At 36.5% G+C, this 24,298-nt stretch overlaps 2 protein-coding genes across 4 annotated transcripts; both read right to left on the bottom strand.

Moving 5' to 3' along the window:
* Positions 1–491: 491 nt before the first annotated feature.
* LOC111790023 (AP-1 complex subunit gamma-2-like) lies at positions 492–16,790 on the bottom strand. Of its 3 annotated transcripts, none has more exons than XM_023670789.1 (19): positions 16,485–16,589; positions 15,174–15,476; positions 14,919–15,060; positions 14,329–14,502; positions 13,507–13,686; positions 12,835–12,989; positions 11,401–11,491; positions 10,630–10,793; positions 9,921–9,975; positions 9,292–9,414; positions 9,086–9,184; positions 7,929–8,056; positions 6,081–6,185; positions 5,686–5,942; positions 2,720–2,965; positions 2,448–2,623; positions 1,656–1,760; positions 1,044–1,168; positions 492–950 (listed from the first exon to the last, which is right to left on the bottom strand). In XM_023670789.1, exons 1-18 carry the CDS (start codon positions 16,514–16,516, stop codon positions 1,073–1,075), a joined length of 2,631 nt encoding a protein of 876 aa, XP_023526557.1. In that variant the 5' UTR covers positions 16,517–16,589; the 3' UTR covers positions 492–950; positions 1,044–1,072. The 3 variants fall into 3 exon arrangements, with proteins under 3 accessions (XP_023526557.1, XP_023526565.1, XP_023526575.1); XM_023670797.1 differs by having other exon boundaries at positions 492–968; XM_023670807.1 differs by having other exon boundaries at positions 591–950; positions 9,086–9,181; positions 16,485–16,790.
* A 773-nt stretch (positions 16,791–17,563) lies between these two features.
* On the bottom strand, positions 17,564–20,819 carry LOC111790037 (probable alpha,alpha-trehalose-phosphate synthase [UDP-forming] 9). The gene is made up of 3 exons (XM_023670817.1): positions 18,835–20,819; positions 18,473–18,746; positions 17,564–18,379 (listed from the first exon to the last, which is right to left on the bottom strand). Exons 1-3 carry the CDS (start codon positions 20,817–20,819, stop codon positions 18,056–18,058), a joined length of 2,583 nt encoding a protein of 860 aa, XP_023526585.1. The 3' UTR covers positions 17,564–18,055.
* Positions 20,820–24,298: the final 3,479 nt, after the last annotated feature.

Below are 24,298 nucleotides of genomic sequence, written 5' to 3' on the forward strand. Positions count from 1 at the left end.
TATAAAACCACTGAGATTCACGAGACTCATGCAGTTTATACGTTTATTGATTTGGAATAGTCGCGTACCTCAATACACATTATGTTACTTGTAAATGTAACATAAGTACCAGTCTCTATTTAATATCTATTATATAGACACTAACTTGTTTGTCCCACGTTGAGAGCTGTTACAGACCGACTCGAATAAACTAACATAAAATCATTGAGAAGAAAGGCACACAGGCAAAAAAATATTTTACTTTTAGTTGAAACAAAGCTACAAGCTAGATAACAGTGTCATTTTATTATATAAATTGAAAAAGAAAAAAAAAAAGAACTTTTAGGTGATACAAACACTCTTCACCATTATCTAAAATTAAATTTTAGCATGGTTTTCAAAAAGAAGATCCAGGAAGGTCTGAACTCAGTCCAGTAAGGTCCGAACCTAAGTTTAAGCATAAAAGATACTGAAGAACTTAGGAGAGAGAGAGAGAGAGAGAGAAAAAAAAGGGTCCAAAACCAGAGAGTTCTTTCACGTCGAGAGTTACAGTACATCAGAGTCCCTCACCCATTTTTCCTAGAGGCTTACAAAGGCAAGCATGGAAAGGATGATAAAATATCATGAGCTTATATTTCAATAAGAAAAAGAAGAATACTGAACAAATCGAATGGAATTCCTTTCTTTTTAATGTTTGGAATGTTCACTTACCCTGGTGGTGACTGGTTTGGAAAGATTAACGCTAGACAGTGAAAACTACAAAACAAGTGGCAAAGTACCCGCGCCCCCAATTCTTAATGGAACACTTCATGCAAGACAAAATTTTTATAACCAAAATCCCAGTACAATAACTTGAAATAATGTACAAAAACCACTTTGAAAAGACATTCAGAAACAACAGAGGTGGGGATCCAGAGTGATGTCATTGGATTTATAGAAACCCCAGGCAAGCAAAATCAGCCATCAATGCGCTGCAAATCAAAACCCCCCTTCAGATTGATGAATTGAAAAAATTAGGATAAGAAATTAAACAACATGAAGACTGAATAGGGTCAGTTTATCACCTTTTGTACACTTTCTGGGCCGTTCAACATCACAAGTTACGAGGGAAATTACTGACTTGACCCTCCTCCAAAACATCTTTGTCATCCACTTTGTACGCTATCCTTAGGCGCATCACAAGATGTTTCTGAAAATAAGAGTATTCTAATTATCCAGTAGACATGTAACTGGGAGAGTGAGCGAGAGCAAGCTGACTTTTTGGGGTAAGAAACTGGAAGTTTACTACAAAAAAATCCTGAAATAATTCTAATAAAACGCAGATAACTGTGCCACAGTTCTTTCATATCCTAAATAAATCAGTATTCATTTCAATTTTTGATATTGATCGGCTTCCCAACAAATGAGAAACAAACGAAAAAGTTTTACCAAAGATTCTTTGTATAAAATAAATAAACATATTGATCAGCTTTCATATCCTATATAAATCAGTATTCATTTCAATTTTTTATATTGATCGGCTTCCCCACAAATGAGAAACAAACGAAAAAGTTTTACCAAAGATTCTTTATATAAAATAAATAAACATATCCAGAGAAAGTCATTCAACTGCAATGCAATACTAAATTCAAAAAAGAACCCAAAACTGAATTCTAGAGGTTGCAAAAGAACGATACCTTTCCATATTGGCTATTAGTCACTCTCAAATTTTGTGTGATAGACCCATTACCACTTCCAGGCAGAGTACTAGCACTAGCCGAATCTAAATGCAGTTGAAGAAACTGTTTGAAATCCCCATACAAATGTCAGAACTATTTGTTAAAGAAAAATTAAAGATATAAGATAAGCGCCTATTATGCTATGATAAACTATGCATAACCCTGCTAACTTGAACATTCTAATTCCTATGTGAATGTGACAACGAAAGCACATATGACAAGACGTCCAAAAAAAAGACGAAAAATATCATAGCTAGATATCCAAACCAATAAAATATAGTTCAAAAGGCATATGGGAAGAGATTCTACAAAGTAAGGTGACTTAACAATCATAGCCTTCCAAAAACTACAACCCATAAAACAGGATGAAAACCACCAAGTACTTGAATATGACAAAAAAAAAAATCTTGAAAAAAAAAAAGCGAAATAAGGCTTAGAACCAATTGCATGTCACCATTTTGTACTTCATTTTCTTTTTTAAAAAAATAAGCATGCTTGTTGACCTTTTTTTTTCTTGTACTTCCAACATTTTGGAATCTTTGCCAAAACTTCAAAGTTTCAGATGACATACAATTTTCAAAATTTTCCTTAGATTTTAAATTTACCCAACAAAAAACTAGAGAACAGACTATGTGCCTGTTAAAACACTTCAATTTAAAAAAACAAAAAAACAAAATAGGTATGTAAGACCTTAATAATTAATTACAAAAGTAGCTGCATGGTGAGTTAGTAACTTAATATCACTTTTACCTTTGGAACTGCTGCCTGGAAAATAAAATTTGTATAGCTATTAGGAGATAAGTTTTTAAATGTGGCAAGGATCAATGTCGTCTGTGGGTTCCCAGCTGTCTTAGAGAAGTCAAAAGTTATTCTCAGTGATCCACTCTCGTATGCAACTATAGATGGATAAACTGAACCATTCTCATCTGGACAAAAAATGGAAAGCTATCAAAGTCTTGACAAGATTCATATCAACCAAAGAAATTCCATGTAATTCCGAGTATCAATGACAAGTTTACCACCTGCGCTTGCCAAGTTAGGGGACAGTCCACCCAATAAATCAATTGTAGGAGAAGATACAGCAGCAGAAGGTTTGTTTGCTGGAAGAGAAGAAAGAGAGGAGAGTCCATCCAATTGAGAAGTAGGCGATTTTTCTTGATTAGATAATATGTCAGTTGCAGGCGCAGTGCTCTGTGCAGGTGGTGATGTTCCAATTGACAAAAGATCCAACAGAACATCAGTTCCACTTATTGGAGTTGGATTACTTCCTGAAAATATTCAAAGTTTTCAAACAACAAATAAAAGTCCTTCCTGATACGACAATAGTAGTAAAACATGTGCAGTATTTCATAACAAAAAAACACAACATCGTTTGAGTGATAGGAAAGTTCATTTTAAAATTAAGGCCTCACAGTTCAGTTGACAGTCCACAATATGTAAGCCGAAAATTATTAGCAATGCCAAATTATATAAAGAAAAACTACCAGACTAGAGAACTGATAGTTGCTTGCTTTTCACCACTGAATTCTTGAGAACCCGAACCCTCAAACCTCAAACTAGTGGAAATGAATATCCAACAAGTATTGAAATGGAAGAAATATAGAAGCCAGTTTACAACATGNCTAGTGGAAATGAATATCCAAAAAGTATTGAAATGGAAGAAATATAGAAGCCAGTTTACAACATGCAGAATGAACATTCAACAACCATTTACAACCTGCCTCGTTTTTTTACACTCCTTGCTGGTGTATGATGTGTAAAGCCAACTTGAAAACGCATTGCCATCTATTTTGGCTCTAAACCTTTGCTCAACGATATTGGAATTTTATTTAAGGCAGTTTTGGTTGGAATATGGTTATGCCCAGAAACATTCATGGTTGATTATCCTTGATATTTGTGGGACATCCATTTAAAGGTGATGCAAAAGCTTGATGGTTAGCCTTAATTGTTCATTCTCTTGGTGATGGAGTGAGAAGAATGGAAGGATCTTCAGTGATACTCAATCACCTTCAATTGAAGGCTGCATGGATTTAATTTTATTTAATGCTGTTTGTGGGTTAAATGTTTATATCTGCATAAGGTTATAGACTTCTTCTTTAACTCATAACTGGATATCTTTTTTAATCCATCAAGGGTGGTTTGGAGGATTTTCCCTCTTGATCATTTCATTTATCAGTGAAATCTTACGGTTTCTATCTCAAAAATAAAATAAAAAGAATAAAAATAAAAATTCTAGCTAAAACGTAGATAAGAACGATTTTTGGTTGACAGATGCAAGGTTAGGTATTGGACTGATCCAGGATAGAGATTTCTCCTTCAGCAAACCATTTCCCCAGGCTTTACGTGTTCACCAATAGAAAGTATTTTAAAGGTGAAAAAACGCTGCAAAAGTCAGATTAATGGTTGGAAATGTGACTTCTGTAGGATGACCTAAAGTTGGAAAGTCTGGCTGCAGCTATTGAATTTTGTCGAAGGTTCTGTGTTCTCTCCCGAAGAGAAGGGGATAATTTGGGTAGGAGATCAATCTGGAATTTGGACTCTTTCTACTAAGTCCAACTTCCAACATCTATTTGTTCAGGAGGAGGCCCTAAGTTGTTAANCGAAGAGAAGGGGAGAATTTGGGTAGGAGATCAATCTGGAATTTGGACTCTTTCTACTAAGTCCAGCTTCCAACATCTATTTGTTCAGGAGGAGGCCCTAAGTTGTTAAGCCACTTTCAAAGATAGCTCGAGTGTTCCTTTATCCCCTCTTCATTGGAAGTATTAATACCAACAACGGGGTCCACCAAAGGAACTCCCAGCAGCTCACTCCCTAATTGATGCTTTTATTTCTTGGGAATCTTTCCGAATTCCATGTGACCATCCCAGCAGAGCAAGCCTGCTGAGAACACTGCCGCAGGTCCAAGGGAACATTAGGCAGTTGATCATGCTTAAGTTGTAAGGCAGTGGTTCATCCACCAAGCTTAGGTCCAAGGGAAAATTGAAACAATTTCATTGTTGAATGAAATAGGGGAGAAGAAAACTTCTAAAAGTCATATGGCAGTGGTTCATCCACCAAGCGTAGGTTATTATCTCCTTAGAACTCAAGAACATAGTTATCAACGTATATAACAGATCTGGTTCAAGTGAGGTAGAACGACTATCTACCTAATTGATGTGTTCTTTGCAAGAGTTCCTCTGCACACTTCAATCACTTGTTCAAAGACTTCCATTATGCCCCCTAATGTTAGTTTCTCTTTCATATATTTATGGATTCTCTTCAAAAGAAAGCCGAAGTTATTTGGGCTGATGCTGCTGAAGCTGTTCTTAAGGATTAGGAGGAGGGTAGGGATGTTAGACATTGTGGGATATTATTGTTATGGCTTTGGCTCTTGCTCCATGGAGTTCTGTAGATATCCCCCTCTTCTATTCCCTAGCTCCATTGGATCTTTTTTAGGTTTTCATCTTTTTTTCATTGAAATATTGAATTCTTATCTAAAGATCCTTCAACATGTACATACATTTTTTTAACTTTTTCTTTTTGGTTGTTTTGTCTTTCTTTGCTCCCTTTAGAAACTTGTATCCTTGAACATTTTTTTCCTTTCTTATATCAATAAAAAGTTGTTTCTGTGCTTTTAAAAAAAACTTATACACGTATACTTTAGTAGTTAAAATAATATTTGATGACAAGTTTTTGGCAGATGAGGCAATTATATCCCATACTTTTAGTGTAAATGAATTGTCTCCGTAGCATCATATGACTCCAATAAAGATAATGTCCATCCAGTATTCAACCAAATAACAGGAATTTGAACTAGAAATAATAGATCAAAGAAGAATCAACTAACTATTCTCAAATATATGTATATTTAAACAAAACAAAATTATAGAGTTTGTGGGTCTTGAAAGAAGTCTATTAAGGAAAGCGAAAATAGCTTCTTGATGCAAAATAGAAGTGAAGAAGTTAAACAGTCACGAAATAGATAAACGTGAATGCTTTCAAAACTAACCAGATTTCTCTGGAGCTGCGGACAAATCAAGCCCAAGAAGATCCTGAATAAAACCACCACCAGAAGAGCTAGGCACAGGAACATCATCTGAACTTAGATCAAGTAAATCGACGAGAGGAGCAGAAGATTTAGAAACTCCATTTGGAAGGTTAATTGCAGCAGCATTGGAAGTCGATACTGATCCTGTCATAGAACCAGCCCTTTTTCCAATGAACGTTGCCTCATCCAAAACTGGCATCCTTTCAACTAACACAGACCTGAAGATGCGCGTCCATCAGCTCTGTAATATTTAATGGAGCTCTAATATTGGTTCATAAAGTAAAATTCTTCCCTTTAATGAAATTTGGAAATTTCATTTAATTAGGGGAAAGAATAAACACTACGCCAATAGATACCTCATTTTATGATGACTTGCAATGATAGAATTGAATTCGATGGATCTTTGCTGCAATTCAAGCACGAGGCTTCCTTTATATTGAACAATTGAATTGTTGATCCTCCTGCAAATAGTAGAAAAAAGATGTCAACTAAAATCACAAAAATTGCCGAAGATTTGTAAAGCTGCCTAGATAAATAAATGATGCCTCACGACAAAATTTGGATTGCCAGATTAAAGTAACTTTGTTAGATATTTGCATAATTTTTAGCTTGAAAAGTCGGAAGAAAAATTTCTCGTATATCAGAGTAAAAAATGTAAATTTTCATGATTGCAATTCTTTAGCCACTCTTTGTAATAAATTTTTGTGTCTTACAATACTCTTGTACATTTTTATGTGCTAAAATATCACTTTATTTCTAATTAAATAATAGATTCGAAAACTGACTAAACTTGGAATATCTTGACTCGTGTAACAGAATTTTTGCATGGTTAGCAGTTAATGGGAGGTGAATTAGCTCTTGTAACTTTATTTAGCAAGCCCAAATCGATTTGCCTTCAGCCTCAATGGAGTATTAAGAAAACCGGAGGGTTATGGCCATTTAATGATTTACTGCGTAGTAATTTCAGTACTGTGAAAGAGTATAAGTACTGGAAACTAGTGTTAGATTAGCCTATGAATTTTTCTTCATAGGAAAGGATGATATGGTTAACAAGAAAAACGAAGAAGACCTAAAATACTGGATGCATAGAAACTTAATCAAATGAGCTAGTTTTTGGTTGGATCGAAAATGTCAGAGATTTCCCCATATTTCCTAGAAAATCTTTTATGGTGAAATTTGGAGAACCAGTCCTTCAAAGCGAAAAGGTAGTCAAAGAGAACAAATCTAATCTTCTAGGAGACTGGATCAAGCATTCAGACCATTTATAGAAAAGATTTCCATGGCAAGATATGCAGCAATGCGGGACTTGAAGTACTCACACTCCTAGTAATTGAACGACCCCTTGACTTCTCCAAATACCATCTGGAGACGAAAAAAAAAAAAAAACCAATGCATCTGCAATCAACCTCCTGCCAGAAATTATCATTGCCAGTCTGGGAAATGGGGGCGTATCTTCCAAGGCTAAATAATTGCCCAGTGGCACCCCAACTAATTTCAAAGAGAATCCCAAGGGGTGATAATACCGCTGAAGAACCTTGAGATTCAATGAACACCCCACTAATTTCTTAATGCCTCTAACACTCCACTACAATCATAGTTAATGGAGAAAAAATGATTTTTTTAGTTCTCTGCTACACTGATGTAATAATTAAGCAGGAGTTTTCTTGGCTGGCTTGCATTTGAGGATATGCATAATACAAAGCCAACACTGCAAACATGGTCAGCGAGCTACCCTATAGATATATCTGAGAAAGCATCTTTCTCCTTAGTTCCTGGAAGGAATATTAAAGGCCTCGAGTTTTTTTTTATTCCTCTTAATCCAAACACCTTTTAATCCCTCTAAAAGTCTAACTATTCCTCTCGAGCCACACACCCACAAAACAGCGAAGGAACAAGCTTGCCATAACACTCTTCCCCTTCACAATATTTTTTGTTATTATTCTTCTTTAGATTGGGGGTGTTTTGTTTAATCCTCATTTGGGCAGAAGGGCCCCCCTCATCTCCTTCATGATCTTTAGGGTGTTATTTTTGCTACTGAAAATATTAATAGGGTTTGGAAATTTTAGATTCAAACCAGGTGGCTAATGAACTAAGCCAAGGAAAGCAGCGGATGATGGGGTACAAAAAACTCCTTTCAACAATTTACAAACATTAAGAGGGAATTTCATATCACCAAAAAGTGGATGGCACAGGCAATCACATACTCTGAACATGATGGGAAACGAGAAGAGAGCTTCAGCAAAGCAATCATGCCCATTGCTTTGGTGGTAAGATCCGAGCCAATGCGTTTAATAGCAGTTTCGGCAACATCCACAGCATCAGATTCTGTTACCTGTGAAGAGATTTAGATATTGATTCAACAATTCCAAAAAAGAATTTGCACAGCATAAAAGAATGCCCATAACCATAAAATTTGCAACTAAAAAATTATATGATCTAAATTATTGGATCATCTTAGATCCAGATAAAAAATATTTGGTGAATTCATGACCACCATTAATAGATAGCCCTAACCACGTGGAAGATAGATAAGAAAGAAATAAATAAATAAATAAAATCTAATGGAGTTTGTATATCTTTACTGGACNTGCATATCTTTACTTGTATATTCTTTTATCTTTCTCCATGAAAGTGTAGTTTCTAACCAAAAAAGAAATAATAATAATAAAAGTAAAGAAAATAAGTAGAAGGAATACAAAGGAAAGTGATTTTTGAATTTTTCCACCAAACCAAAATGAATCTACCATACATATCCGGCATTATCAAATAAATTTCAAAAGATATTTCACAGAACTTTGCAAAATTTTGTTACAAGCATCCCAGTTCCTATGCAGAACTTAAACCAAGGTCATTTATTAGAACAAGAATGATAAAGGTCATTTATTAGAACAAGAATGATAATCAGATATAAGAAATATTTTAAAGGCCCATACCTTTATTATATTATTATTTATTTTTTGACATAAGAAACACGTGTGTGTGTGTGTGTGTGTGTGTGTGTGTGTGTAGTTACTTTATTGGCAATTAGAAGGTTCAAACTTCTAAATAATAATAAAGACCCTTTCTGTTAAGATTTTGTTGGACCGACAAGAGATCTCTTCTCGATGCTAGGTTGTATCAAATTTTCCTTTTCGTAGTTATCCTCTTCTAGTTATTAGTGCAATCTTTTAGTTATTAGTGCAAATTAGCATACCTTGAGGAAGCTCCTAGGTGCGTTGTGAAGATTTCTTATCCTCTTTTTTGTATTCCTTCATATTTATTGAATTTTTTTTTTAATTTACAAATCACAGAGAAATGTTTTAAAGGCCCATCATAAAAAATAAAAACAAACAGAAAAGAGGAGCGTGGGAAGAGTACTTACTACTATGGGATCCTCTATATCAAGCATTCCAATATTATTGACCAACATGTCGCCATATTCTCCGGTGCACCAAACTGCCACTCGAAGAAGACTTTCCTGCTTAACATGTCAGCATAGGCATAAAGGCATGCCCACTAGAATAAATGGTGTGTGTCTGGTGAGGGGAACAATTTGGTGTTTACTTCTCAAAAGAGGACGACTAATACCTGCTCACTAGATCTCTGAAATGCTCTGTACAGGGCCCTTACAGTATACCCATGGAGGTCAGATGCATTGCTTATCACGACAATAAGGGCATGCCATACTTCATCTTTTACAAAATTTCCAGCCTACTAAGCAATGCAGAAGTATCTAAGTTTTTATCAAATGGAAAATGAATCTTAATGTGTAGTAAAACTTGATGGCAGGTTCATAGGATGTCAAGGCTCTTTAGATCAACAAAAATTGATTGGATTCACGGAGAAAAGAATTATGAAACAAAGATAAAGATAAATGAAGAGAACACTCAAAATAGGAGTCGGCACTGAATGATAAGAAACAAGGCACTCAACAAATACGTCATCGAGAACATCTAAAATTGGTGCTAATTGGTATTAATAAGTATCGGTGATATGCAAATAGAGTACCATATCATTGTAGGGAAAAATTAACACATTCAGCTCATTAACCAAAACTGTGCTGTAGAATGAATTTGGGCATGTTTCCTTCAGCAAACTCAAAGCAGAAAATTAAAAGACTTTAAATTGATATCTAAGTAACACGATTTAAATAGTCCAAAAGATCATAATCAAGCTCAGAGATTATCAAGATAAACAGATAAGAATTCGAATCATACCTCAGAGAGAACCTTCAGCATCTGATCAATGTACCATATTTTCTCTGGGGAGTACCTGAAGCACCAGGATAAGTGTCAATTAGAAAATCATCCTAGAAGGCTAACTTTTTTTTTTTTTTAACATGAGAGAAAAGGTTGTCACAAGTTACTTTCAACTAGTCCTAAATCCTCATTCACTTTGGATATTAGTTGAGTAAATCTCAAAATTTTGTTTAAAACTTGGAATTCATAATCCACTTAGAACCTAGTCATTTCCTTTTGGTTTAACTTGAACTAACACCTTCGACCTCTAAGAATGCAACCCGTGCAATTGCCGATGTTTTTAAATGATATCAGAAAATATTTTCTCATATTAGACATTATAAAAGATCACTAACTTCCAATTTTATAAAGAATGAAAAATAAAAAAAGGAAGCTGAGGCATCCACCAACTTCAGTATCCCAACTAGAAAATTTCACTATCGAATTGCCCACATTGCAAGAGACCACCTATTTCTTTCCAACCACAATTCCCACAAGATAGCCCGGCAACATTGAAATTTTAGTAAAACCGACAAGCAAGAAGAGTGAGGAAGAGAGGAAAGACTGTCACAATAGACAAGGGAATGTAAACTCGTTCCTTTCTTTTTTTTACTAAAAAATGATTTTTTAAAAAAGAAAAAAGAAAAAAAGGCAGAGGTTCAGAAAGAAGATGAACTGAATCGCTCACTTCGCAACAATTGAGCAAATTTTTGCAGTAAGATCTCCCTTAAATTCTTGATCAGCAACTTCCAGGAATTCAATAAGCTCTTTGGTCAGGGGCTTGACGTTGCTCTCATTCACTAGAAGGTAAACAAGATCAAGGGCCCTTTTCCGGATTGAAGCATCTGAATCCTGAGACAGTACAGAATTAAAATGTTTTGAAACTTGCCCAATGGACTGTTTTCTCCACAAGTTTGCACAAGAGTCGATCAAGAAAACCATAAACAGTTACATGTTGACCAAAATTTTCTATGTTACCCCAAGCATGACCTGGTACCAGACTTCGCCATTAGCCTATTTACAGTACCATGCACAGTTCATTCATAGATTTGCTATAAATTTCTCAAAAAAAAAAAAAAATCACGAAAAAATTAAAAAAAGATGAAAAAAAAAATCACAAAAAAAATAGGGAAAATAAACATGTGCATCTGTGAGTATATCCCAAACTCCCATCACTTCAATTATAGCTAGTTTAAGAATTTGTGAATGAGCACTGGCCAGTGCAGTCAGAGAATAATGGGAAGAGTTGTACATCTATACTCATTCATAGTTCATCGGAGGAAAAAGGATTTAAGAAAGAGAGAATAATTCAAACATGGAAATTTTAAAAATAATAATAAACAAATAAACAAGAACTACAAAGTACCTTTACACATTCCACGATAGTTGTCCGATGTCTCTGAACTGCTTGAGCATCTACTGTGATAGCCTTCNTAAATAAACAAGAACTACAAAGTACCTTTACACATTCCACGATAGTTGCCCGATGTCTCTGAACTGCTTGAGCATCTACTGTGATAGCCTTCATAAGCATGTTCAATGCTACATATCTAAGAAACACTCAAAGAATAATATGTTGATTAGTTGATTTGTATAACTAAGGAACTATGAGAAGCTTTATATAGCTGATATTGGAAACTACTTGGGAATTAACAATTATAAACTAAGTTCTAGAAATGCATTCAATGTGCAGTTAGGCAACTAGCCATTTCATACCCTCAATGTAAATCAGTTACATTGATAGGGACATACCAAACCTCCTGTTATTGACAATTATATTTGATTAAGTCAGGTTCATATGCAATGGCACTAGGATCAACATCACTATACCAACAAAAATTGCTTAATAGTATGTTAAACAATTTATGGTTCAGGAACTTGAAAATAAAACAAACTATGAGAACTAAATATCTACCAAAGAGTGATGCTGCAATGTTAAACAAGTCATCAGCTAAGAAGAAACTATTTGATCTACTTCAGCGCCATTATAATCCTCCCTCAGTGTTTAGTTTAGTCTTGTGAGCTATTTATTACTACTGACTTTTTACTGGCATTCGCTTCTTGCACTATCTTTTGAACTTAGATTTTTGCTTTACATCTTTAGCACCCCCCCCCCCCAAAATTTAAAATTATTCTTTCTTAACTGCCAAGGCAAAGGATCGGCTGCTACATCGTTATTTTTCCAATATACTTTCTCAAGTTCTTTTACTGAAGAGACAAATTTGCTGCTAGGTCTACTGCTTCATGAATGCTGTGTATAAAATTATCAAATCTACCAATCCTGGTGGGATAGACTGGCAGTTAATGGACAACTAGAGGTCCTTAATAAATATTTGTATCACTAGATGAAGAAACAACCAAATACATGATACATCGCAGCTGATGTGTTAGTTTAAAAGCCCAAAAATTGCATTTTGTAAACTTGCAGCGGTTTTTTCATATACAGGTTATGAAAAGTTTTATGCTGTTAATGTGGACCTCAATAGGAGGAAGCAGATAAAGATTGCTTGGGATAACCTGGTTAATCAATTTGTGGAGAATTGGTAGAAGAGATTACAGAATCTTTAGTAAAAAAGAAAGCGAAAAATACAAAAATGAAAGGAAATGATTGAAAAATCTAGATTCAGTGCTTCTCTTTGGTGCTCCATTGCAATGTCTTTTTGTAAATTCCCCTTTGTTATTAACTCGAAATGGTGCACTTTTTTATAAGCCCCACAGGAGTTCATACTTTCTATAAGCTTTTCGCCAACTCGATAAAAGGTTCTTACACTATATTGTATGCAGAAGGAGCCAAATAATTATTTCCCCGATTTCATACACTATATGCAATAGAATTCTCGTGGAAATAACTTAATACACAATAAAATAGAATACTAAGATTTATCAAAAGAACCTGATATTGTTATCACGATTAGACAAGAATCTTCCCAAGATATTGATTGCAAGTACACGCAAGCCACCACTATCTTCAATACTCATAATAGTTTCAACGCATTCATATAGTATAGCATTCCCTGAATTTTTGTTTGATTCAGTTTTTGTTGCCACCTAAGAAAAAACACGTCAAATTAAAATAGGAAACAGAAAGGAGAAAAACTATCAAGTGAAAGTCACAACAAATCAGTGATGGGCAGATACCAGTACGAACTAGAATAAAGTAGACCAGCTATAATATGGGCAAAATAAACAAAATCTTGGTGAAATAAATTTTAGCAAAGAAACAAGATTGGACTCACCATTGCAATTTTGTGACAATATTAAATTATAAAGCTACAAAGTAAGAAGGCAAAGTTTTTCTCCCACACGATAAGGAAAAAAAATGCAATAAAATCAAACTAAGTTTGATAAGATGCTGTCTAATTCTACGAAGAGCATAAATAAAGAAACTTTGCCGGATGCTTCCTCCCAAAATACAAGGAACATTGGAATAAGAAATGAAAATAGGCAGTAGGCCAGAAAGAGTACATCTGAGATGTCTATTTTCTACAGTAAAATAACCTGCAAAATGCTTGAAAAAAATATGATAGTAATATATAGGCTGCCATTGTAACTGGCTAAAATTTACCTGTGCAAGTATATCATTCATGCAGTCACTAGCATCTGCATCTCCCTGACCCAAGACACGCAAAAATCTAAGCATCCGGATGTGAAGAAATGGGTCCGTTATTCCGGCAATATCATACTCAGGGGCATATGGACTATTAACCAAATCCTTCAGTGTCTTGACCATGGCCTCTGTTGACTTCTATATGGAAGTAAAATACAATTCTTCGTTTAAAAACAAAGTCCAAGACCATATCTCCATCATTTCAATGTAATATGAATCATTGTAGCATACCAAAAAAATTCATCTTTAAAATTACTGCATTTGAAAACCCTTTATATAAATTAAACTACTGCGAGAGTCACGGAGAACATGAGCTGCAGCTTACATTTGAAAATAATAATATGAAACAGTGCTTACATTTAAAAATAGAACATAAGAAACAGTATACTAAATTCAGTGTTAGAATTCATTGAGTACTGCAACTCCTTTAACCCATATAGCCATAATCAACAAGTTGGCCTTTTCTTTACTGATAGAATCAATTAAAATGTGTGCTGATTAACTAAAAAGTTCAGAAGAGAGATTAGAATTTGTTGGCTGCAGTTAATGTAGCATAAATGAGACAGAGTGAAATGAACCACGATAAACAATTCAGCACCACGTCCAACATTGTAAAGGAGTACACATAATGGTAAAATACCAAAGAATGAAAAATATTTATACTTTTAGATGTCATCCAGCAAGAACAAAATATATCAGCAGTCTAGGCACAGTCAATCATCAAGATCAGAAGGACATGAACAAATCATGCATGTGAACTAACAAAGGCAGGTAAAATACCTTTCGAAAATATTCAAGGGCTTCTGAGCTGTGTTTGCAAAGCTCTGTACACAGTTGAACTCCTGTTATCATAACCCCATGGTGCTTTTCTTTCAGTAAGGAGGCGGCAGGGTTAACAAAATTTTCTGCAAGGTCTGGTACTTTCCTTATAATCCTAATTGAACACAATGCTGCCTGCACTCACCATCGGGTGCTCTCAAATTATAAGAATAGAACAGATTAACAGCAACAATAGAACATTTCTGGTATTTGAGAAAATCCCAAAAATATAAAAATAATAATTAAAAAGAACATTTTGCTTAGTTAACTTTATGAATGACAACAGAAGCAGTGGCATTAATAGAAGAAAACCATATAACAAGTTCAAAATATTACAACCAAACCAAGTCTATTTCATAAATATGGAAGACATGTTTTTCTAAAAGAAATTATTCTAATAAATAAGAAAAAAGTCACCAAACATGAATTACTAGAACAAAATAACATTTATCCTCAAACAGTGAAAGTGGAGCTTTATACCATTCACCCTACTTGTAAATCAGAAATAATTTTTAATTAAAACATTGCAGATTACAACTTGCAACACTCACTTTCTTCCTAATGTTTGGATCTCGGAATTGTAACAATCTTTCAACTTCTGGTGCAAGATCACGAGCCATTTCAGCTGAACAAATATTTCCTAAAGCACAAAGAGCAAGTCCTACGATATACTGGTTTGAGTGGTTGAGATCTCTGAGAGCAATTAAGGTAAATACAAAAGCTTAAAATCTGGCTTCTTAAATGTCTATACAGATAAATAATCAAGATTTAAGGTTAATAATGTGAAAATGATGAAAAATGGATACTGTTTTAATGAGTTTGTGACCAACATCAGCACTTCTTGTCTTTCATCTAGAAGTAACATGAGACCAAGATACCCAATTCTCTTTTCTGGAAAACCAGCAGATGCAATCAACTTCAAGCATTCCATTTGACCAAAATGCGTGGGATAACCAAGCATATGAATGAACATGAGCTTCGCGAGGTTTCGATGCCTATAGTCATGATCATTCTCATCGATGGAAGCTCGAATAGCAGCACACTCTTTTCGAATTACTGCACGCTCCTCAGCTGCAGTTTTGCAAGCACGAATGGCCCGAATCATGTCCCTGTATTAAAGCATCAAGTTATGATCATATGATAAAGATAGTCTTTGAGTAAAGATGATTACAAAAGATAGCAATGCATCAGATATCTCAACAATTTACTTCATCTGCTAATTTTTTTGTTTTTTATAAGAAACTAAACTCTGCTTCATCTACTAATTACAGGCCAGTGGGTGAAGCTCAATGTAAAGATATGAAGAAACCGGAAGAAAAAAGAAAGATTTATAATTAAGAAATCAAAGTATCACTATCTGCATAGTGAACAGTAAGAGCACAGTTAAAATCTTAGGGTGCAAAACATTAAGACGCACAAAAGTTTCTTTTATTTGACAGATATTTCAGAATTTATTGCTAGACTAGAAGCTTAAGAGGCTGCTAATCCACAAAAATTCTCACAAATTTCACGCATCAAGCAAACTCTTCATCCCTTCCCAAGACTTGGATCAGAAGAAAGCCTCGTTGCTTTCTTATATGAAAGAATTATCGTTGCTAATTGTGCGTGGATTTTATAATCTGCGCCCAATGTAATAAATATTTTTACTGCAAACTGGGAGAAAGACAATCGAAAGAGCTGCAGAAGTGTGGCAAATCATTGTGATGGTAACAGATATCCATTAAATGATGGACGTCGAGAAGTAATAGACCGAAGAATTGCAAGGTACATAACCACTGTGGGAGTGATAATTCAAAGAACACGCTTCACTGCTTACGCACAACTACCCATGTATTCGAATAACTGACTCAGTATTCACCCTAAACCTGGCCCGTTTCAAACTTATTGACTGAGGCCACAAATTAAACCCAAGAAGAATGGCACTCGTTATCAATCCCTAACATAAGAAAATGCAGCTTCAGCAGTAAGATTCCAAGTCGATACACAAAAACTCAAACTCCTTGAGAAACCCATAAGAAAGCGGAAAATTGCGCAAAAAACAACAGCTGGAACAAATAAGAATTGTAACAGTAGAAAAGTAATCTGCGAAAATGGGTACACTGCGCTTGGAAGCTAACCTGAGACGCGTCCCTGAGGAGAAAGGATTCATGATTGAGTTCAAATCGAACCTCCAAAAAAGGTATCCAAGATCGGAATGAATACAAGAAGCAAGGCGTAATTAAGCAGAGATGTGGAGATTATGCAGCGATTAGAACATTGTGACGAAGAAATCCGAGATCCAAACGGGTTTTGGAGAGATCTGGAACGGGAAGTAGAGAGAGTTTGGATCTGAAGATACGTTCAAGCTTGTGTCGGGCTCCTCCTTCCCACTTCTGATGAATGCGCCTAGCTCTTCAACGTTGTGATCAAAACTTAGAACATCAAAATAAAATTAAAAATTTAATAAAATTAATAAATTAAAATTTAAAAAAAAAAATTAAAAAAATAATATATATATATATATAAATGAATTAAAAACACAAGGAGAATATTTTTCCCTTTTTCTTTTTTTTTTTTTTTCCTTTTTTTGAGGAGTTTTCATTAACGAGAGTGGTGGGTTAACTGGATCAGAGTTGGACAAATCTAGCACAAGTCTTGTATGCTCTAGCACAAGTCTTGTATGTATGTGTATATCATACACCTTGTCGACCCCGCATACACCTTGTCGACCCCGAATACAACGACCAATTTTTAGTAAAATTAAACGACGTAGTTTAGATATCGCTTTTATGTTAAATGTGTTAAATAAATTCTTGTATATGTCTTGTACTTTTTCCACAATAATATTAAAAGAAACAAAATATATCTCAAATTTGATATATTCCCATGAGAATTTTGTGTTATCCCAAATCAAAAAAAGATAAATAAATTTTTATTATTATATAGGAGAGATGTATTTAAATAATTATTGCTTTAAAAGTATTATATAGCAATTCCAGTAACTTAGGTTCATATTCAGGAAAAGTAGATCCTGTTCTAATAGCTCCAAACAAATTATGCACACAAAAGCAAGCTGCAATGTATCATTATGCACACAAAAGCAAGCTGCAATGTATCATTATGCACACAATAAATACAACTCATAAAGCTTTCAACCATAAGAAGCAGTAGATTACTGCTACTACAACAACTAAAGAATCACAACACCACCAAAAAATGAGCATCAAAATCAAGCATTTTATGCAATGCGGCCAAGAGTTCCTCCTATACAAGTTAATGCTACCCCTCTTCCCACCCCCTCCCCCTACTGTATAAAACGCGCCACTATCGACATCGTGGGCGTTAGAAGTTAATAAATGATGCTGTTGTTATTATATACAGAAGGGAACTCTAGTTGTTGAGGATATTGACGAAAACACCAATGTCGCTCTTCAAGTTGATAAAACCGGTTCTCAAGTGCTGGCTGATTTCTAAGAGGCAGAAAACTGCATCAGCAAGGCCTTACACCGTGAATCAAGTTGTCGGACCATGATGACCAAATCTCCAAATGGAAGTCTCATAGAGGATCCTTTGAAAGAAGCAGGCATTCTTGTGGTGAACATGAGAGAATGATCATCCACTACCTTCATCATCAACTCGTATGGCTTCTCCACCAAATCCTGTGTAAGAAGAAGCAAGCAAGCACTTTGATGGTAAATGTTTTTCCTATTCAAAAAACACTCTCAAAACAAACACGCATCTGTGGTAGTTGCCGAGATCTTGAACATGACGAAGAAGCGAGGCATTGCAGCAATCTTACGACATCGGAAGTATCATCGAGGTAAAACTTTGCCTTGCTTGGCTTTCGCCCGACAGTGCAGGCAAAAATTTCTGGAGCGGAAGGCAGTGAGGGACTGGACACGGTGCTTAATATGCTCTCGAACATATCTTCATCTGATCTGTCATCTCCAATGCACATTACAAAATCAGGTGGTCTTCCGCTATCCACCATCCTCGACAGAACCTTTTCTGCGACCAGCCCTTTGCTTACTCCCTGCGAGTAACAAACAGCTCAAGAAGATATTCCACAGGATGTATGCTAATTTGATAAGATAGATAAGGTAAAATAAAATAAAAAATAAAAAACCTGTGGCTTCACTTCAACAATATGTTGGCCCCTTTTAACGACGGCTGGTTCATTGGCAAGTACATTTTCCAGATGGTTCAGCAACTCCTTAGCTTGACAGGATCCGAAGTCCGAATCGGCATCTTGGTGATGCCAGACTAAAGCACTCTCTTTGGATTCTATGCTCGACCCATCTGTTGCTTCCATGTATAATCTCATCACTGGCTCTACAATTTTAATCCAGTCCAGATCAGAAGATAACGGACTGGTTTCCCATTCTGAAGTTCCACCCCACCTGCAAAAGGTAAGAAGCTTGAAAATTCGACCCCAAGAAACTAGCACTACAAGAAGCTAAACATTAATCGAACATTTTGATCAATTACCTTATGAAGTGCCCATGTTCTGCTGCAATCCCCAACAACTCACAAGAGGCAAACCACTCACCTAAAGAACTTCTCCCCCTCCCACTAACAATGAACACAGTATTACAGGGATCATTGCAAAGCGTAGTCAAGACAGAGATAATTTCAGGGCTCGGTGTCTTAATTATAGAGCTCTGTGGAATGATAGTGCCATCGTAATCCAAAAATATCGCCCTTCTATGAGTTCTTTTGTAAGCTGAGACAATGTGATCAATTGTTAACTTCCTAAACTCAGGAGAAAGGGAAACAACTCTAAAACGCAGACCCAAACCAATTCCCCAGCACCGTTTACTATAGTGATCTTGACATGCTCTGACTAAATCTTGCATAAAACTACGAGACCAATACCCTATATCATGGGTACTGACATAACGATAATGTTTCTCATGCCGCAACTGCTTCTCGGACTCCTGCATGGTCATGGCTAGTTCCAAGGCATCGGCAACAGCATCAATGTCCCAAGGGTTAACCCTGATGGCTCCACTTAAAGAAGGCGAGCAACCAATAAACTCAGACACTACAAGCATACTCGTCCGAGGGGAACCAATTTGTAAGCCCATAGCCTCATCCATAAGAGGAGTTCCTTGCCTACAGACAATATACTTGTATGGAACCAAATTCATACCATCCCTTACAGCACTCACTATGCAGCATTCTGCTAAAGCATAATAAGCAGTCTTCTCAAAACGTGGAACAGGGCGGTCAATCAGAATTACTGGTTTGTAGTTATTTGAACCGTAAGCTTCATTGATCCTTTCAGCAGCCGCGTAGGTTTCCTTCTGAGCTTCATAAACGTCTTTCCCTGAACCCCTTGCAGGGTTCACTATTTGAACTAGGATTATTTTGCCCCGCAACTCAGGACGTTGCCGTAAGAGCTGTTCCACAGCGAGAAGCTTCAGGCTTATACCCTTGAAAATGTCCATGTCATCAATACCAAGTATTAATTTCTTCCCCATGAATTGATCTCGAATTTCTCTGACTTTCGCAAATGTAGATGGAAGATTCATCACCGATTCCAGCCGACCCATGTGAATGCCTACAGGCAGAATTTTGATATATACCGTGCGGCCATAATAATCTAGTCCAATATGTCCCCGCTTAGATTCATAGTCCAAGCCCAACATTCTGCTGCAGCATGAGAGGAAGTGGCGAGCATAATCAAACGTATGAAAACCAACTAAATCACAGTTTAATAGGCCACGGAGAATCTCATCCCGAACTGGTAAAGTTCGATAGATTTCTGAAGACGGAAACGGGCTATGCAGAAAAAATCCGAGTTTAACTCGATTGTAACGCTTCCTCAGGAACGTTGGAAGAAGCATCAAATGATAATCATGAACCCAAACAGAATCTTCCTCAGAATTGATGATTTCCATCACCTTGTCAGCAAATAGTTTATTCGCAGAAACATAGGCTTGCCAAAGCTGCCGATCAAAGCGATCACCGTGCTCTGGGCACATGGGTAGCATGTAATGGAATAAGGGCCATAGCTGCTGTTTACAGAATCCAAGATAAAATTTCTTCTGTAGATCATAAGGAAGAAATGTAGGCACACAGTTAAAATTGTCGAACAACTTCTGAGCAACCTCTTCCTGTTCGTTGGCGTCGATTTCAACCTTGAGGGAACCTATGTATATAACCTCCATCTCAGGTGAAAACCCATCCTTTAGCTGCAATAAAATTGAATCCTCGTCTAAACTGAAGCACCATTTGCCAGATTGACCATCTTTTTTAGCTTGCAAGGGCAACATATTCATAACTATGATTTTCCGCTCACGGCATACAGATGAAGACTCCGAATCTCCGTCATTACTCCCATAATCATCCAATTCAGAAATAATTCCAGGAACAGTCATTACCCGTGGCAAGGACCTAGGCATACGAGGGACATCCAGTAAGTCTCCAGAAGCCAGGCCCAAAAAGTTTGTGGGTGATCTTGATGCCATGGGTTTCGACTATTTTTACTCGTAGTAGCCAATCATAAGGAAGAACCAGAAGACAAAAACTTGATCTGCAAGTAAAGTGCAATGACCCTCAAACCTACATAAAGGGCAACAAAAATTCACGAACTTTATGTTAGATCAGAAACTCTGAGCACCCAAGTAGAAAATCAAGTAGGCACGAACTATATGTGCTAGAAAACTAGATTCGATATCTAACAAACAATTACAACATCCAGAGTGGAGTTGCAAGGAACCAAATCAACCACAAACAGCAGAAGGACCTAGAAGAAATTATTCTAGCTAATTATTATCAGAAACGAGATGGTTCATGAATATGTANAGGGAAACAACTCTAAAACGCAGACCCAAACCAATTCCCCAGCACCGTTTACTATAGTGATCTTGACATGCTCTGACTAAATCTTGCATAAAACTACGAGACCAATACCCTATATCATGGGTACTGACATAACGATAATGTTTCTCATGCCGCAACTGCTTCTCGGACTCCTGCATGGTCATGGCTAGTTCCAAGGCATCGGCAACAGCATCAATGTCCCAAGGGTTAACCCTGATGGCTCCACTTAAAGAAGGCGAGCAACCAATAAACTCAGACACTACAAGCATACTCGTCCGAGGGGAACCAATTTGTAAGCCCATAGCCTCATCCATAAGAGGAGTTCCTTGCCTACAGACAATATACTTGTATGGAACCAAATTCATACCATCCCTTACAGCACTCACTATGCAGCATTCTGCTAAAGCATAATAAGCAGTCTTCTCAAAACGTGGAACAGGGCGGTCAATCAGAATTACTGGTTTGTAGTTATTTGAACCGTAAGCTTCATTGATCCTTTCAGCAGCCGCGTAGGTTTCCTTCTGAGCTTCATAAACGTCTTTCCCTGAACCCCTTGCAGGGTTCACTATTTGAACTAGGATTATTTTGCCCCGCAACTCAGGACGTTGCCGTAAGAGCTGTTCCACAGCGAGAAGCTTCAGGCTTATACCCTTGAAAATGTCCATGTCATCAATACCAAGTATTAATTTCTTCCCCATGAATTGATCTCGAATTTCTCTGACTTTCGCAAATGTAGATGGAAGATTCATCACCGATTCCAGCCGACCCATGTGAATGCCTACAGGCAGAATTTTGATATATACCGTGCGGCCATAATAATCTAGTCCAATATGTCCCCGCTTAGATTCATAGTCCAAGCCCAACATTCTGCTGCAGCATGAGAGGAAGTGGCGAGCATAATCAAACGTATGAAAACCAACTAAATCACAGTTTAATAGGCCACGGAGAATCTCATCCCGAACTGGTAAAGTTCGATAGATTTCTGAAGACGGAAACGGGCTATGCAGAAAAAATCCGAGTTTAACTCGATTGTAACGCTTCCTCAGGAACGTTGGAAGAAGCATCAAATGATAATCATGAACCCAAACAGAATCTTCCTCAGAATTGATGATTTCCATCACCTTGTCAGCAAATAGTTTATTCGCAGAAACATAGGCTTGCCAAAGCTGCCGATCAAAGCGATCACCGTGCTCTGGGCACATGGGTAGCATGTAATGGAATAAGGGCCATAGCTGCTGTTTACAGAATCCAAGATAAAATTTCTTCTGTAGATCATAAGGAAGAAATGTAGGCACACAGTTAAAATTGTCGAACAACTTCTGAGCAACCTCTTCCTGTTCGTTGGCGTCGATTTCAACCTTGAGGGAACCTATGTATATAACCTCCATCTCAGGTGAAAACCCATCCTTTAGCTGCAATAAAATTGAATCCTCGTCTAAACTGAAGCACCATTTGCCAGATTGACCATCTTTTTTAGCTTGCAAGGGCAACATATTCATAACTATGATTTTCCGCTCACGGCATACAGATGAAGACTCCGAATCTCCGTCATTACTCCCATAATCATCCAATTCAGAAATAATTCCAGGAACAGTCATTACCCGTGGCAAGGACCTAGGCATATGAGGGACATCCAGTAAGTCTCCAGAAGCCAGGCCCAAAAAGTTTGTGGGTGATCTTGATGCCATGGGTTTCGACTATTTTTACTCGTAGTAGCCAATCATAAGGAAGAACCAGAAGACAAAAACTTGATCTGCAAGTAAAGTGCAATGACCCTCAAACCTACATAAAGGGCAACAAAAATTCACGAACTTTATGTTAGATCAGAAACTCTGAGCACCCAAGTAGAAAATCAAGTAGGCACGAACTATATGTGCTAGAAAACTAGATTCGATATCTAACAAACAATTACAACATCCAGAGTGGAGTTGCAAGGAACCAAATCAACCACAAACAGCAGAAGGACCTAGAAGAAATTATTCTAGCTAATTATTATCAGAAACGAGATGGTTCATGAATATGTAGCAAGATAAATATATATATATATATATATATATATCACAAAGGGAACGGAACCATAAAACGAAACAATTGAAAAACAAATTTTCTAAAAGGCAGTGATGTTTCACAAACAGCAATACATGGCAGGAAGTTCTTTCTAGTTCTAAGCAGTTATGTTGGACAATACAATCCTATCATAGCCACTCGGCATATAGTACTCCTGCAATGCAACGCGTATTACAGTTTCTTTCAAAATAGATAAGGATCGGCAAGGAGAAGCTTAGCCACCCAGACAGCAACAACGAATGAATCCCTAATACAGGCAAGCCGCAGGCTGGAGTCATTCATTACCCCAACAGTAGCACATAGCTATTGATGATTTCAATTATTCACTCGAAGTCACTTCGTGCTTACATTTCTTTCTCACTCTGTCACTCATTTCCAAGGCAGTCTTATTAAAAAAAAAGTGTAGATATATGGCAATTGAAAACTTTCTCGCTGGCAGATAATAATGCATGCATTAACTTTACTCTTCTGGAATAGGGGGAAAGGGAGAACAGACAAGCTTCCAATCGGGAATTTCGAATCCAATTAAATTCTGCCAACTACTTTTTCCAGCTATACGCACAGTAAATCTGTCCGATCCACCAATAAAGTTTATTTGAACGAAAAGACCAAATAGATAAATGTTGACGATCGTTAATAAAGAACATTCAAAATAAATCAAAACGAAGGTTTATCTATAACTCCTGTAAACAACGAAATCACGAACCGTGAAGTTAAAGCTTTGCGAGTGGGGAGTGTGACCGTCTGTCCGTATTCGCAAAGAGCAAAAAAAAAACAACGAGAATGCTAAGAAAGGCACCACTCAGCATCCACATTTCTAGATCTCAGTGTAAAAGAATACAATCACATCAAGAACAATCCGAAAATGGAACTAAAACTAGAGATAGTTTTAAAAGGATGAGATAAACTTACAACCCACTGGACTACAATTTGATCAAACACATTTCGCAGCCCAAACGAACAGATAACACAAGGAAATGAAGAAGTCACATATATATAAACAAAAAATCATTTCCTAAACAGAAAACCGAAAAAAGAAGACAAAAAATCAGAATTC

The sequence above is a fragment of the Cucurbita pepo genome, chromosome LG01 (assembly GCF_002806865.2).
Source record: "Cucurbita pepo subsp. pepo cultivar mu-cu-16 chromosome LG01, ASM280686v2, whole genome shotgun sequence".
NCBI lineage: Eukaryota > Viridiplantae > Streptophyta > Magnoliopsida > Cucurbitales > Cucurbitaceae > Cucurbita > Cucurbita pepo.